General features: G+C 44.6%; 1 protein-coding gene across 2 annotated transcripts; it reads left to right on the top strand.

Annotated features, from left to right (window-relative positions):
- The first annotated feature begins 77 nt into the window (after nt 1–77).
- On the top strand, nt 78–14337 carry LOC119453436 (serine/arginine repetitive matrix protein 2-like). 2 transcript variants are annotated; one of them, XM_049668154.1, is made up of 6 exons: nt 78–240; nt 1961–3830; nt 5154–5253; nt 9802–9902; nt 11469–11588; nt 14020–14337. In XM_049668154.1, exons 2-6 carry the CDS (start codon nt 2008–2010, stop codon nt 14021–14023), a joined length of 2148 nt encoding a protein of 715 aa, XP_049524111.1. In that variant the 5' UTR covers nt 78–240; nt 1961–2007; the 3' UTR covers nt 14024–14337. The 2 variants fall into 2 exon arrangements, with proteins under 2 accessions (XP_049524111.1, XP_049524110.1); XM_049668153.1 differs by having other exon boundaries at nt 11469–11591.
- The last annotated feature ends 1888 nt before the right edge of the window (nt 14338–16225 follow it).

Genomic DNA, 16225 nt, shown 5'->3' with positions numbered 1-16225 from the left:
AAATATATTTTGTTGTCGTCATTCTTAGCGATTGGACAATATGCCAACGGCAACAATGGATCAAAACAAGCGTTTTTGTTTGTTTTGTTAGGTGGCGCCGTATGCGAACTGAAAGTCCGAGACGCCGCCGGCAACAAAAACCATTTCGCCGCAAGTTTTCAGCGTTTTGCGAGCTAATGCCGTCTCAAACTGAATGTGTTCTGCATCTGTACTGGGTCCGGAATTATCCGTCTATGTAAGGTGAGTTGTTGCAATGCAAAAGTGGATATTGACCTTCGTGCGCGTCTAGCCGTTATGAGATCAACTTTTGGACGAAATGTACGCCCATCCTTGGCTTGTTTGACGTGTTCTCAGCGATGCGCCGAGCTGTGAACGATGTGTGAGGTCGGTTTGTAGCGTCAACCGGTACTGACAGTGCTGGTGTAGTGGGAGGTTGTTCGGGCCCAACTGGCACTCATTGCGTTAGCGTCATTTTCGATGTGCATTTGAAGTCGGTATGCATTCAACTTTTCAGCTTTAGCAGCCACGCGAAGCTTTAAACGGGAGAGTCCCTCCCCTTTCACATTCCTGGCCGTACCTTTGTATCTTGCAAATAAGTTATAAAAACTTTGTTGATGCATAATACCGCTGTCACACGGCTGCTTTCGATCGCGATCGAGCCGGATCGAAATTCTTGACGGCGATTGGCTGGCTCTCAGAGCTTGCGCAAAGGGGCCTATCGCGACAAAGAAATTCGATCCCGATTGAACTCAATCGCGATCTAAAGTGCGCGTGTGACACCCGTATTACTCATTAAATAATCACATGGTTGCGATTTCATAAGCGGAAATTGTCGCCTATCATATATGGTTAGAGTCCTTCGTTCACGGGTAAAATCCGGTATTTAATTTTTGCACCCTGAACAAAATTTATGAACATCGGGTTAAACCCAGTTTCACCCCGAAGTTTGCCCTTTCGTGAAGGATAATAATAATAATAGAGGTGTTACACGTACAACTAATATCATGAATGCTGCCCACCTTTTGTGAGCACGGGGTCAAGATATATCGTCTTATTAATCTGTTAATATAATATATTAGCTGGTGCCAGCCTTGAGGGAACTAAAGCTTGTTGCTTTTTCTGGAGCCACATTTACATGAATATGAAAATGGCACATTGCATCCCTGTTTGCGTATGTCGCATACATGTTAACGGTGGTAATGTGCAAGGAAGCAAATTAACGCAGTGCAAATGTTGCTCTGCATTGCATACGACAACTGTGGGGTTTAGAAGATGTTTACCAAACTGTGTTACGCTCAAATGAGGGTGGCTGGTTTGTCTGGTTGGTATTCCATTAGTTTTGTTGCAACAGCATATATTAATTGGGAATCGGTAAAACAGGACGAAAGGCCTGACTGGTCTGGGATGGGCACGGAAATGCCCCCAATACATGGGATAACCTACGTCAACAAGGACTTCGTAAGATAAGGAAAAACATTACACCTCCTGCAAAGTATGACTATGTGCACTACCTTGTCTACTTTTTTTTTTTTTCCTTTGTTAAAAAGAGTGCAGAGAATGAAAAAAAGAAGGAATTGCCAAACCTGTCACTGTTTGTTGTTTTTAATGTGGCTTTTTATTGATAATACCTGATGTGGATTTGTATACACAAGTTCGTCGCATGATTTGCAAGCAGCTTGCTCTGCCATTGCATGTTCCTGAGAGTGACTTCGCTTGTTTAATAGAATGTTTGTGTCCAAGTGGAGAACATTGCTTGTGTAAATTGTTTGTAAATGTTACCAGAAAAATTCTGAACTTTATTCTGCCAGACAATTAACGAAACCCCCGATTTCTCCCTGGCTTTCCCCTTTGAAGGGCAGGTTCTTATCCCCCAAATTTAAAAAAATATTAAGCTCGGGCAATATTTACGACCAGTTACGGGCATATTTTACAACTGTACAAAAAGATGTTTGAATCGCAGGAAACCTGACAGAAACAAGTTCTGTGCAATCCTCACTTCACGGAGACATGTCTAAAGCGAAGAATCCTTCCGCTGATGTCATTTCTGTAACGGTGCCAGAGACAAGTGGACAGCGTGTCACCAGGTCAAAGTCACGGAGGGAAAAGGCAACGACAAGCACGATTTCTGAGGGAATTCGCCAGAATAACCGCACAGATGGTCGTGCCTCTGATCAGCGAGATGGTGTGGTTACCAAGACCCTCCGGTCTAATCAGCGGGGGAAGAAAGTGCAAGTACCAGAAAGCAGTCTGATCAATAAAAGCACAGATAAAAGAATCACTCCACCGGCAAAATTTCATCCCAGCCAAAGCAATGAGACAGAGAAAACCAGCTCGGCGCACCCCTCAGCAAAAAGAAAGACTCGGAAGAAGCATTCACCACCTACTTCTGGTTCCGAGGCAGTCCAGAGTTCGAGTCGACTCGGCACCAGGAAAAGGCCGTCATCCGAAAAGGAGGCTCTAGGGAGCAGTGCATTGAAGGAAGGCAGGCAGGATGTCCAGACAAATGCTCGCACATTGAAACACCAGCACGTATCGGCCAATGCACAAACGGACAGTCGGAAGTCTACACTTCAGGCAAGCCTAGGTGATGCAGAGACAAGCAGTCCTGTTCGTGAGAGACGCAGCGACAGGAAAAGAACTGCGCAAGCACTTCCTCATCAGGAGCCCTCCAAAGAGGGAGAGAGTTCAGCTCTGCCGCCAACAGAGAGAAGGAAATCTAAAGAAAAGCGGCCTTCGTCAAAGGCTGCTAACGCTGATTCAGTCCCAAGCTCGAGCAGAGCTGAAACCATCGCCACGCGATCGAGTTCACAGGAAGAGCAATCTCTTGGGGGTGCTGCCTCTAATCAAGTTCGGCATGCATCAGACAATGCACTAACGGACAGTCGGAAGGCTACACCTCAAACAAGACTAGGCGATGCGAAGACAAGCAGTCCGGTTTGTGAGAGAAGCAGCGACAGGAAAAGAACTGCGCAAGCACTTCCTCATCATGAGCCCTCCAAAGAGGGAGAGAGTGTTTCAGCTGAGCCGCCGACAGAAGGAAGGGAATCTAAAAAAAAGCGGCCTTCATCAGAGGCTTCCAACGCTGAGGCCCTCCCAAGCTCAAGCAGAGCCAAAACGATCGTGACGCGGTCAAGTTCACAGAAAGAGCAGTCTCTTGGGGGTGCTGCCTCTAATCAAGTTCGCCGGGATGTGCAGACAAGCGGCCACGCCTCAAATGAACAGCACACGTCGGGTGGCTCTCTCAGTCGCAGTCTCAGGTCCAGACACCAAGCAGACGGTGGAACAAATCCTCAGGTAGGCAGACCCGTTCCCGAAGGCATAGCTGGAACCTCAAGCCAGCCTCCTCAACCGCTCCGCCACAAGATGGACAGGGAGAAGTTGCGGGCCAGACCTCGCCACTATCCAAAACGGAAGTCACCTCGCGAGCCAGTCTTTGTTATTGAGGACAAGGAATCCTTCCATCGCACCATGTCGCCAAGCTCAAGAGACAAGGTGGACGCTTCCCTGCACCTGTCTCCTGTCCCTCTCTCTACCTTGCCAGAAGAAAGCCATGTTGGAAAGTTAGGTTTTCATTGGTACGAGGTGACGTTTGGCGCGCTGCCTGGACGTACTAGGGTGGCTGAACTAGAAGAAGCTGACGACACCGACATCAAGTCCCTGCACTGGATGTCGGATAACGAGTGGTCAACCGACGCTCATCAAACGGAGGATGACGATTCTTCCGACGTAAGCAGTGGCGGCGATCTGTCACCTCTTCCTTGGGAAGAGGACACGTTTAAGCTTAGCGGACAGTCCAGCCAAGATCAGGAACCAGGTGAAAATACGAAGGGGTGAGTCCTTGCTTAGCCTATATTTGGAGTGTGATCCTCTAAAGACAGTTCGACTGTTTAAGAGGGCGTGCTCACGAGTATTCCTTATAGTTAATTACTTGCAGGCATTTAATGTCACTGCTTCCGCACGGAAACTTCAAGAAATTGCAGAAGGTAGTTCGCCGCAAGAACAACGCAACACAGATAAAAGCAGTACGAAGTATTTGACGGATTTGCATGGCGCGGGCTCCTTTCCCAAGACTGTTCACCCCTAAACAAAGCATGAATGTCAAGCCGGGGGATGCCCATGCCTATTTGGGTAAGCCCGCAGCAGTTTAGTTTTGAACCCACATCCTCCAGCAGTCGAGGTGGACACTCAACTACGAAATTGAGGGTTTGATTCCCAGTCACATTCCGAAGGAGGGGGGGGGGGGGGGGGGGGGCAGAATGCAAAAATACTTGTGCACCGTGCTTTGGATGCGTGTTCTAGAGCCTTAAGTGGTCAAAATAAATCTGCAGCCCCAGGGTGATTATCAAGGTCAAGTGATAGCTTCCAGACCTGCTGAGATATGCTGCTAAGGACACTCATTGGTTAGCTGTATCGATTAATGGCTAAGACGTGCTAGAGTACTGTAACACAGCACTGCCTCCAGGATTGGCCCTCATCACAAAGCACGTTGAAACCCTTGCGAGGGCACATGTTGTGTACTCGTTTCAGGGTTGGCCCACCAAGGTTGCCACCTTTGATCACACCATATCCACCTGCCACTGCAGGTAGACCAGTGGCTAAGGCGTTGCGCTGCTGACCTCGAGGCCGCAGGTCCAATGCCGGCCACAGTGGCCACATTTCGACGAGAGCAAAATGCCAAAACGCTAGTGTACTTAGAATTAGGCGCACTTTAATGAACTCCAGTTTCCCTCCCAAAGTTATTCCAGAGCGTTCTTGCGCTTGGCTGCAAATTATGCAGGGATGTTTTTGACAAGTAATCAGTTTGTGGAAAAAATCTACGCCATGATGATACGGGGTTGTCACTGCATATAGACTACAGTTGGACCTCGTTATAACGAAGTCGTATCTGACACGAAAATGCATTCGTTATATTTGATATTCGTTACAAGCATATATTCACTACACGCTAATATTGGCGAGAAATTTTTACATTTACTTCGTCACATCCAATGATTCGTTATATCGAGGTTTGACTGTAATGTACACTCGCCCACTGCAGGCACGGTAGCGAAATCTGAATGCTCTTTAATATTGGCGCACTTTCAGTGTAAAGGTTAGCGCTGGAAAGTTTTTGCTTCTGCGGCACTAAGCGTGATGGGCACGATTCCTTGCAGCCTGGACCACTGCCAAAAAGATGCCCGAAGAAGGATGCAGGCATACCTTCCAGGCGTCCGAGTGACAAAGAAAGCGTGGGACACCATCTACCAGTGGCAAGTATCTCTAGATTTCGGCTCTTTTCTTACTTCTTTGGATTAATTTTTATTTACAGTATAATTTGCCAGCCGCATCTGTGGAGGCCAAGGCAGTTGGTATCCATCAGGGAAGAAGAGAACGGAATATCAGTACAATGCTAAACACATAAACAACCCCTCTATAAGGAACAATAGTCAATGATTTGTAAAACTGTGAATTATTCTTAAACCACCATTCACAAGGAAGTTACTGCAGGGACGGAACGAGAATAAAATAAATCCATGCACGCCTTGATTAGACAAGGAATGGAACAAGTAAAAAAACTAACAATGGTATGTGTAAATGCCAATAACAAACTTCACTTGTACAGTATAGCAAAGCAGGCACAAGGACGAGATATGATCTGCACTTGACAATGTAGAAAATGTACACAAGCCTTAAAAGCAAACACTTTATTCTTACGCCAATTTCGGTAAAAAGTGATTCAACTCTAGTTGAGAATGTGTTTGTAGTGGTTGCTGATACAACTTCAGTTGAGAGCTTGTTCCAGTCTGCGATAGTACGAGAAAAACTCTTTTCGAGAATTGCTTGTTGCAAGTGTACATTACATGACATGTACATGAGATTACTGACCTTAAAGCCCATCCTGACCAATCACTCAATCAATCGATCAATGGAACTTTATTTTCAACAACTCAGAAATTATACTAATAATTATTTGGTCCAACAACCTCATGTGGCTAGTTATCGGTCCAATACAAAATACATAGTATGCACAAAACCCAGCTGTCAAAAACAAAATAAATTCAACATGTGTTCGAACCATATCATCATCATGCATCATAAATTTGCAGGTTTCTCAATCGCAAAGCATAACTTGTTAACTAAAGCTAGCTTGAAGTTTTGCACTGTTTTATTCTGTAGGAGTATCATGTTCCAAATTTTATTGCCATTAAATTCGGTTGGATCTATCACCATAATCGTTTGGGCATGCTAATATTACCATTTAAGCCATGCCCTGTATTACCTATAGGAAAAGAAAACACGCTAACTTGTAGGAGGCGGTTTTTATGTTACTGACCGAAACGGTAGTCTCGTAGCTGCGTAGTGCCAGAGCCCGCAATTGACAAATGTGGCCTGTAGATTGGTCGCAGCTTATAACTTGCTATGCTCTCTTTGAAGTCGCACTAAAGATTTTAAACAACTATTGATGTACTGTGCCCCGTGAATCCAGGTAGTAACTTATGTGACAAAATTAGAATTACTATGTGCCTTTGTGTGCCTTCATTAAAATTGATACTTATGCTACACGGGGGTGGCGTTTTTGCCATCTTATCTAAAGTTGCTGTTAAACTTGCATTTTGATATGTTAAACGTCGCTATGATAGCCGCAGAGAATGCAGTAAGTTTGTTTGCCAGTTGTGATATCGCCAGAAATAGTTATTTAGTGGGCAAAAACTCGAGAAATGCCACTTAGAACATTAATAGGCATATTTTATGACAAATTATTTTCGACAACTTTAGAACTGAGCTTTTCTTGCGCACTCGTAACTGCTAACATTGCGAGTGAGAGTACGCATTTGACCACTGAATGGAGTTGTGGGAACACGCTATGGTGCAAGTACAGGGGTAGCACAATGATTTTTGTGTTGGGTAGGCAGAGCATGGTTCTCCGTTTTTTCATTGGGTGCAGAGGCGGGTACCCTATTTCTTGGAACTCCATGGTTGTAGGAGTGGGTCATTGGGGGAGGGGCTAATGGTAGGGGTGTCGGCTGCTCCCCACTTTTAGGGCCTTCCTTGTGCCAGTGGTATTAAAGGGACACTAAAAGGAAAAAAGATTACCCTTCCACAATACCGAAAACACCACTCTTACCGCGAGAAGCTGCTTGGTAAGCTAGAAAGAAACGAAAAATACAGAGACGGGTGGCGACGCCACCTTGAAGTTCCCGCACCAGCTCACCGTGACGTCATGGATTTTGACAGCGTCTTCTAGGTCCCAGTTAATTCTTTAGCGGTAAAGATTGACTACATTGTGTCCTAAAGGAGCCCAACACTGAATGTGGCAAGTTTCGCAAACTTTTACTGAGCCAACGTGGCCCAAATACGAAACATTACTTTAGAAGTGACATCACACTAAAGGGCTGACGTCGGGGTTTCGAAATTTTTAAAAAATTAACTTTCAGCTTCATTTTCTCTTGTAATAATTGACCTATTGCAGTGAAATTAATGACAGCAGAGTTTTCGAAGCATACTTTATCAGTCCAAGTTGATTTATTATTTTGCCTTAGTGTCCCTTTAAGTTCCGATATCATTAAGCATGGTCGTGCGACACTGCAGTATGGAAAAGCATTAAACTTTGAAGGAGTACATACATGACATTTTCAACATTTTTTTTTCTCTTTGTTCTTCAATGAAAGTCCCTATCCCTGAACCCCCCTCCACCCCCCCCCCCCCTAAAAAAACACATATTGGTACGTTTTATAGTGCCCTAAGCAATGCACTATAATAGGTTTTCAACAAACCAGTTTCAGTTTCGTTTACCAAGAGCCAAATTTGTCATGACGCAGACGGTGCTGACGCGGGAGGAGGACATTGCGACATTTTGGCACTCGCTCCAGATCGCTCGGTCATCTGCGGTGCTGCTACATCGGACCGTGCAATGAGTAACAGCATAGCAGACGACTAAGCAAGCCAGAGCAAATGTCAAAATTTCGCAAATTTTTGCCCAATTCTTGCTCCCACGTCACCACCATCTGCATCACAACAAATTTGGCTCCTGGTAAACGAAACCAAAACTGGTTCATAGAAAAGGTATAACACTCCAACCCAGATTTTATGAATTTCTCGATTTTACGAAGAAATTCAAGTTCCCCTTGTGTATTTTATTGGGTATAATGTGTAACCATTGGGTATATGTATCGATCATTCCTTATCGGGTTTGTAAAATCAGGGTTTAACTGTAGTAAATTACTTTGGGTGCACTGAGGCTTTCCAGTATTTTTTTCCAGGATTTAAGGTCCAGGACATTGTCTTAGTGCAAAAAAAAAAAATTCAGAAATGGAAATTGTTATGTCAGCACTGCTCTACGGCATTGAGCAGTTATTGATGTTTTTGTTCCCACGCAGCACTGGTACAAGGTTCATTTTTCCAGTGCTAAGTTGAAACCTGGCGGATTGAAGAATAGAGTAAACTGAGAGGAAGATATGCAGCTCATAACAAGCATTAAAATATAAAATTATAGGCGTGACAGTAGGTGTGACATTAAGAGATGGGAAGATAGCAGTGTTAATTAGAGGGCATACTTTGGATGTTCTAGCTGAGACCAAGTGAAAGCAGCAGAATCGGTAAGAATGGGGGGGGGGGGGGGTGATGCTAATAGCCGTGTAACCGGAGGTTCGTTAGAGCAATAGAATGAGTGCCAAGGGACAGAAAGCAATGTTGAGGCTGGCAGATAGTTGTTAGAACGTAGGATGGAATTGGAAAATTGGCTAACATAGTACAGAGATAACTGGAGGTCACTGGGAGAGGCGTTCATTGTCAGTGCTAGACATAAATGGGCTAATGATAATTAATGCGAATAACTTGCCTCATTGTCAAGTTGGTTAAGGTTTGGATGTGCACTAAAGAGAATGAGGATAGTGTTCTTCAGAGCAGCTGTACACATTCAGACGTACACCTAACCGCTTGGGAAGCCGACGGCTCCTTTCTGCAAGAATACTGTGGACGCACTGAACCGTGTTGTTTTGTTACCCGCCGCAGTGGCTGCAATGGTCGGCTACTGAGAATGTCGTGGGATTTATTTCTGGCCACCGTGACTGCATTCCAATAGAGGCAGAATGCAAAAATTGCTTGTGTACTTAGATTTAGGCAGACATTAAAGAACCCCAGGTGGTTGAAATTATTCCAGAGCCCTCTATTATGGCGTATCTCATGGTCCATGAGTTGCTTTGGGACTTTAAGCCCCACGGTTTGATTTAATCTTTGTAAACTCTATCGCTACCACTGGCGTGCTGCCATGATTGAATAGAGGCATCATTGCCTTCAATTTTAGCTTAATGGTCTAAGCACACGAAATGCAAATGGTGCAGTAGTATTGGAACTGCAAGCCAGATGACTGAGAACCTCCCACCCCTTTTGACACGGTCGTCGCTGGAGCTCGCGCTCATATTTGCAGCGCAAAATTGGAGACACGCTAAAGAATGAAGCAAAATGGACTGGTCGAGCGCTCGTCCCGTCTATTTCGTTTCTTTCTTTGCGTGTGTGCCTCCAATTTCGCACTGCAAATGTTAATGCCAGCTGTGGCATCCAACTTGCCCACCTCACCGCTTTGACAGTCGTTGGAACAAGTGGACATGCTTTATGTGTCCATCATCATACATTGACTCCTACGAGTCGTTTGCTGTTTCTTCACTATCACTTTCAACATTGCAAGGAACATTGCAGGCTTATCCTTTACTTGGCATGTGCCAACTCTGCATCCCATGACACTGCTTTTTTATTGACGTAGTGCACCGAAGTCAGCTGGCTTATGTGCCTGCCACTGCCGTTTCACACGTTTCTTGCAGGCAGGGCCACTTTCTGGAGAATATGGGACAGTCCTTGGAAGCCATGGCCCAGCGTGCAGGTCACGACAGGATTGAGGAAGAGGACGTGGTCTGGTACATCCACAGGTTGGAAACCTTCTTCGATCCTGCTGTAGCTCGATTATAGCCTTCAGGCGCCACTTCTGTCCACTGAAAATTTATTTTCGCCAACGTTTCCACACCTTCAGAATCACAACCGTACGGCTGCTGAACGGATTTAGCATTTTCAATTTTTTGTCGAGTTAACGGAATATGTGGATTCAATGCGTTAACTTTCAACATAAACGTCAGATGTAAGAATATCAACTATGTCATGTCTATCACACTCGGAAAGAACCTATTGCTTGAAGAAGTTTGCCTAATTGGGAAAAACAAAGTGAACCCACTACACGACAACATGTTGACACCGGGCGCAAACATCCAGCAGATATATATATATTTTTTGCTATAAAACACTTTGAACATATTAAAATTTGCACCGCAAGTTAAACTAAAAGTGTTTCAAGATGTATGTAGCACGTTTCAAATATTATTTTCACCAGTTCTTTTGCTTTTTTTTGCCTACCTTGGTGTGCACAATTGTGCGTGCCGCATACTTCACCATGTTGATGATGTCGACCCACGTTGATAATGTTTACCCATGATGTCGATCCTTGGATTTAGTGGGACGTACCCATAAGCGGCCACTGCCTGATCTGATGATGACGACGTGCCTTGCTTGATGTTGGCTGGCTTCCACGTTGGCCAGGGCTTGCTACCGTTGTAAATACACTCTGTAAATAGTTTCCCCAGTGTGCTTCCACATAACAATATTTTTTTTCTTTTTCTGAGAGGCCGAAAGTGCCACCTCGCATTACATTCGTGTTCTCATTTTTCATGTGCAAATGTGGTATGTACCACTGTGACACAAGAGGTACATTAAATGTAGCTAGAGATGTGTCGCACTTGTATGTGCACACAACTTTCATCACCATTCTTCTCTCGACAAGCATCGTACGTTGCCTTTTTCCTGGTGACATCGCTACGTAGACATCTGACGCTCTGCGTCCACCTCATTTGGTGTTCGCATTTCGACGTACCTTAATTGGGAGTGGTGTAGTGCGTAAACATAAATATTGCCTGAGATTAAAGTTGTGACCTTTGTGGTGGATAAACATAAACGTAGCATGTGATTTCACGTTGCATAGGATTAGAGTAAACAAAACTGCACGCATCGCCGTTGGTTGTATAGCATTTAGTTGAACGCTTCACATGTATTCGAACATGTGTATTGGATCTGCGTAATTTTTTGTGTTTGTATAACCATATTGACCCTTCCCCTTCCAATTGCAATGATGAAACTGAGAATAGTTCTACGACCCTGTCATGGCCCCTTTAACGAGACTTCTTGCTGGCCTAGTCAGTTCATTACATTGATGGAAAGAAGCAGCACCCTGTAGACTGAGGACAAACGAAGGGATAGTCACAGACTGACGGCTTCTAAGAGAATTAACGCAATTTAAAGTTTGCACCAGTTTGTGCCAATCCCTTTGTTTATGCTCATCTATGTTGGGCTGCTGCTGCTTTTTCTTCAGTATAATGTGAAAAGGCTGCAGACCTTTTTTCATCCACATCACCTCTTCTCACGGTCTTTGATTTCTGTCATTTTTGCAGATACCTGGGCACTGCGGACCCCTATAAGCTGTGGGCCCTGGCCGATGAACTGCTGCCTGCTGAACTTCGGCAGCGTCTCTATCCAGCTCCTCCATGTATCCTGGCCTCCGAGTCCCCCGAGTGGTGGGTTGCGCATGCCTCTTGTTCAGTGGCACAAATTGCGATGATGTAGCAAATAGAGAGCTTTAGTCTGTCCGTAAACATATTAGGGTTTGTGCCTGGTTACCAGAGAGGTGTACCCCAGCAGCAATACTACGAGGACATCTGGTGACTAATAGTTTAACCAGAGAGCACGTAGAGGTAATGCACGGCAGTGACCTACCATGTCTTCCCTAAATGCTGATGGAAAGCATTTGTAGTGACGTAATTAACTTAACATGCAGTTATTTTACAAAGCCTAACGAGAACGTTCCAGCGGCAAAAAAAAAAATTGTTTCAAACGTGTTGTAGTTGGACACAGTGTCGCAAAACATTGCTACCAGCTTTGTTACTGCTGTCCACGATTACGGAAACTCCGTGATCCGTAAAAGGCTGGAAGTTTATGGACAAACTAAAGCTCTCTAATTGAGAGTCCTAGAAACGTGTGCACAAACATGCACTATAAAATACCAGGTCCAAACTGCGCGTGTGCAGAATGCACTAAAGAGGTTTTTCAGGTTACGTTACTCATGCTAACTTTCGAATTCAGCATTGGAAGCTTTGTGTGGCTAGTGAGACAACATGACGGGGCTTATGCTTTTCACCCGACTTGACCTGAATTAAACTTCGCTACTTGCTCATCACCACGACAGCGACAAACATAAGTGGTAAGAACTACTTTAGCCTAGCCTCATCTCCCCCTGAGAACACAGTATTAACGATGTTTTGTTTTTATTAGTGTTCAGATCGGCTATAAGTATTCAGGCTGCCTGACCTTACCATAGATGCTGTTATTGCAGTGAAAGTGCTTTGTTTTTGTTCTACCAGATGACGCCACAGAACTCGGCATTGACTGTATCAGCAGTATGGAATGCTCTGCTAAAAGCGTTTCTTAGGGCATGCTTGTAGTGAGGCTGTAGCTGTTTTGTACGCATCTGCGTAAACTACTGATAAGTTACTCTAAAGGCTGTCTAATAATATTCCAAAGTGGGTATAATTGCAGGTTTCCTGCACCCCAAAAGCTTGTGTTGTGTTCTGGGTACCTCAAGGCGGTGGAAAGGAGTTTTGTGGCTTCAGATCGAGTTAATTTGGGCACTTGGGCATCTTAAGCATGGGCTGTGGGTGCACACTAAAGAACTCCAGGTGGCCAAAATCAGGCTGGCTCCCTCCACTGTAGAGCCTCTCCCGAGTACTGTGTTTGTTTAATATGTATACGGGACACTGAGCAAAACCTACTCACTCTTTGAAATCTCTATTTTTTGTTTATTCGTTGGGAAAGTGTTCATTACTGGTGGAGGAAATAAAGCCCAACCATTCCCCCCCCCTTTCTTTTTTTTTTTTTATTTGCACCGAATCCAGAGCACCAGTACGTGTAGTATGTGAGACATTACAAATTTCGAAGTATTCTCTCCCCTTTTGGCCACTTTAGCACAGAAAAAAATTATTGAAAATTGTCAAGTTCAGTACTCGGTTCCGTGAGAATGTGATTTCTTTTTTACTGATTAACAATTAACTGGGCGGTAAACAATTAACCACTATGCAGAACCTCTGGCTGCAGTGGCATCACACATGTAATGTAATGCAAATTGAATGTGCACCTGTGGTTCACATACGACGAGAGCTGTCTGTACATGTTCCTAGGGGACTGGAACGTGCACATGTTTCATTAATAGGTGGCCTATCGTGAAGCTCACTTCCAGTGTTCTGCCTGGTGTTGCCTCCCCCCTGCAATTGTGGAAAAAGTTTGCACGAGACATTTTTTTATTATTGTTGGTTATGCTTATTCTCTGTGAATTTTGCGCATTTTCATAGACAATAAACATTTGTTTGTGTATTTGCTCTAAAACCTTGTTAATTCAGAAAATCGGGTAATTTGGACTCATTCTCTGGTCCCGGCAGGTGTATGTATTGTTTAATGTCCTCGAGCTCTCGTCAATTCGGATGAATTTGGTCACACACCAAATAATTCTGACAACTGTCGGAGCGCAGCGATCGCGGAGGGTCACAAGTGCGCGACGTGTTCCCAATAGCAGTGGCCTCGCCTGTACACACAGTAGTATAAAAACATGTTTCGAATGAAGATGCAGATTTTGCACTTTGGCCCTTCTGTGAAGGAAGTTGAGAGGTCTTCGCAGCTGCGAGTGCCAACCATTGTCAGGATGACGTGAATTGGCTTTTGCACAAGATATAAGCAGGATTTGCTGATTAAGTCAGTAAATAGAAGCATGTTGACATAGTAAGCATTTGTTTATTTTTCTCCTGATACCCTCGATAATTCGACATTTTTTTTTTTTTTTCAGTTCCATGAAGTCTGAATTAACAAGGTTTTACTTTATGCTGAAAAGGGTGAACTTACTTCGCCTGCCTTTTTCTTCTTGCCTATTTTACTTACTACAGCTCATTCTTATTGCAGATGATGCCACGTCATTCAAGAAACTGGCACACGCATGTGCTGGTGCAAAGCTTGGTGTCCTCGTGAAGCACAACGTGCTGAGAAGTGTAAAAAGAGATATTGTACCTAGTATTCTCTAATTGCCACGGCATGCTTTTTACTACTGTCAGTGGCACAACAAATGGACTGACTACCCTGTGACATGCATTGTTTTTGTTAGTGCTAACATCATTTTATTTAATAACTCGTGTAGATTGTCGTGATCACTGTGTCCCTTTTATCTTTTAATTTCACTCTCTGACAAGTGTATAATAAATTTTATTTTCTAATGACGCAAAATGCTGATTGTTTGGAAGAACGTGCACCAATGGAAGAAAATAGTTATCCCCGTGACCTATATTCTTGTTTATGTTGGTACTAATGTTCTTGTAAGAAACAGTCGCGCATGTAGATTGTCGTGGGCGATGTTTCCTCATATCTATTTCAGACAGCGCCTTTTTTTTTTTAGGTTGTCTCACGTTAATAGGTGGCACTTAGCTGTAAGATCAGGGCAGGGGTAATGTAACGATTCGGTTTAAATTCTTTTCCTTTTCGTATTTCGCCTGTAGCTTGAGCAGCAATCCCTGTATATTACGACCCAGATTGACTGCTTGTAAGTGATGGATAACACAAAACCAATAGAATCAAGCAAAAGGCAGATCCTCATAGCTTACCGGTCTATGATTTGAAGGATCAAAATTTTGAGGTTCCTGCAAGCGTGAGAATATCACGTAATAAACTGTATTTTGAATGACACGAAATGCTCCTTGTCTAGAAGAATACTTAATGAAGGACAATAACTGAAGCATTAGGTCTCTCCGATATAGGTGGACTTTCTATGCTAATTAATGACAAGGCAGTGATTGTGCCATGCTAGTTCCAAAGTGTGGACAAAGCACGGTTTTAAGCAGCTCACTTATTCAAGCACGAGTGCGCATATAAAACGGTGGCTTAAGCAAGCCGGGCACCTAACTGTGCCGAGTGTTCTGTTGAACAATGTGCGCCAATGATCTTGTCGCAAAGTTTCAGCGTGAACAAAGCAGCGTTGCGTGCAGAATCACTTTGAAAAGTTGTTAGGATGAAAATGCAGGTCAGTGTATACAGTAACCTTCATCAACTGCAGTAATAATTTTTTATTTTTTTCTCTCATTGGCAAAGCCACCTTATGATCTCCACTTCTGATGTTCCCGACACTGACCAGACTTCAAATAAAGTCGCCGTAAAGGCGAGGGCCTTTTCGGAAGAAAGAACAGGCTTTGTCTATGGGGACCGGCAAGCCTTCGGAACAAGAGACAAGCGCGTCAACTCATCTTCAGCTTTATTTTCTATATCTCGTGAGCATCCTGCATGTCACGCGTGCTCCTCTCAACTTCTTCAATCTTCGCTTTCATGCGTCGTCCCATGTAGCAGACGACACTGCTTGACTGCTTGAAACAAGTGTTTCAACAGTCGTTTCAACAATCTTCCACTGTCACCCTCCTCCGCACTAACCATGTTTTAGCTGTAGAAATGCAGATTGATGCTTACAAACTAAGCAGGTCGCTAACCACAGTCAACAATTTGTTTCGAGATCCGTACGGATCCCTTGTCCACAATAGAAATCCATAGATTGCATATAAATATATGTAGAATGATGTTACACCTCTCTGGCATCCATCTCGTACACCTGCGTGAGCTGGGCCACGCCACCCAGGGACCCACTGGCTGTTCCTTGCGTGCCATCTCCCCCACATCTAGGGAACTGTACCAGGCGCGGATCCAGGGGGGATGTCCGGATGTCCTGACCCCCCCCCTCAGATTTCCGCATCGGCCCCTCGCTGACAGGGGGACGGCCCTGTCGCAAAAAAATATGGCTACCAGCATTCTTCAAAAGTACTTTTCGCGAGTACCAGTGATATCAGCCATGTGGAAGTAAAGCTAGCTCGCTCACAAGCTTAGTTGTATTCCGTCGGGGTGTGGTGTTGCGAAGTTGCCGTAGTTATTTTTTCTCATGAACACCTCGATCTCTTGGCGCCGGCGGTGCCTTACTCGTCCGGTCGGTGGCGTCGAATGAACGAGGAGACGTCCCTTTTGCCAAGCACGCCGATGTCCGCGCGAGTTCCTTCGCGCCTGATCAACTTAGTTGCCCCTTGGGGTGTCATCGGTTGCCTCATTGGCTGTCATCGGTTCCGCGACCAACCTGCTTGAT

This window comes from Dermacentor silvarum, chromosome 5, assembly GCF_013339745.2.
Source record: "Dermacentor silvarum isolate Dsil-2018 chromosome 5, BIME_Dsil_1.4, whole genome shotgun sequence".
Classification (NCBI taxonomy): Eukaryota; Metazoa; Arthropoda; class Arachnida; order Ixodida; family Ixodidae; genus Dermacentor; species Dermacentor silvarum.
Note: the sequence above shows the minus strand (reverse complement) of the source record. Positions and strands in the feature narration are given on the sequence as shown.

Excerpts from the sequence above, each read along its gene's own strand:
- LOC119453436 (XM_049668154.1), top strand. The coding sequence starts at position 2,008 with ATGTCTAAAGCGAAGAATCCTTCCGCTGATGTCATTTCTGTAACGGTG. Across the intron at positions 3,831-5,153 it reads CCAGGTGAAAATACGAAGGG|CCTGGACCACTGCCAAAAAG; the intron begins GTGAGTCCTTGC and ends GATTCCTTGCAG. Across the intron at positions 5,254-9,801 it reads ACACCATCTACCAGTGGCAA|GGCCACTTTCTGGAGAATAT; the intron begins GTATCTCTAGAT and ends TCTTGCAGGCAG.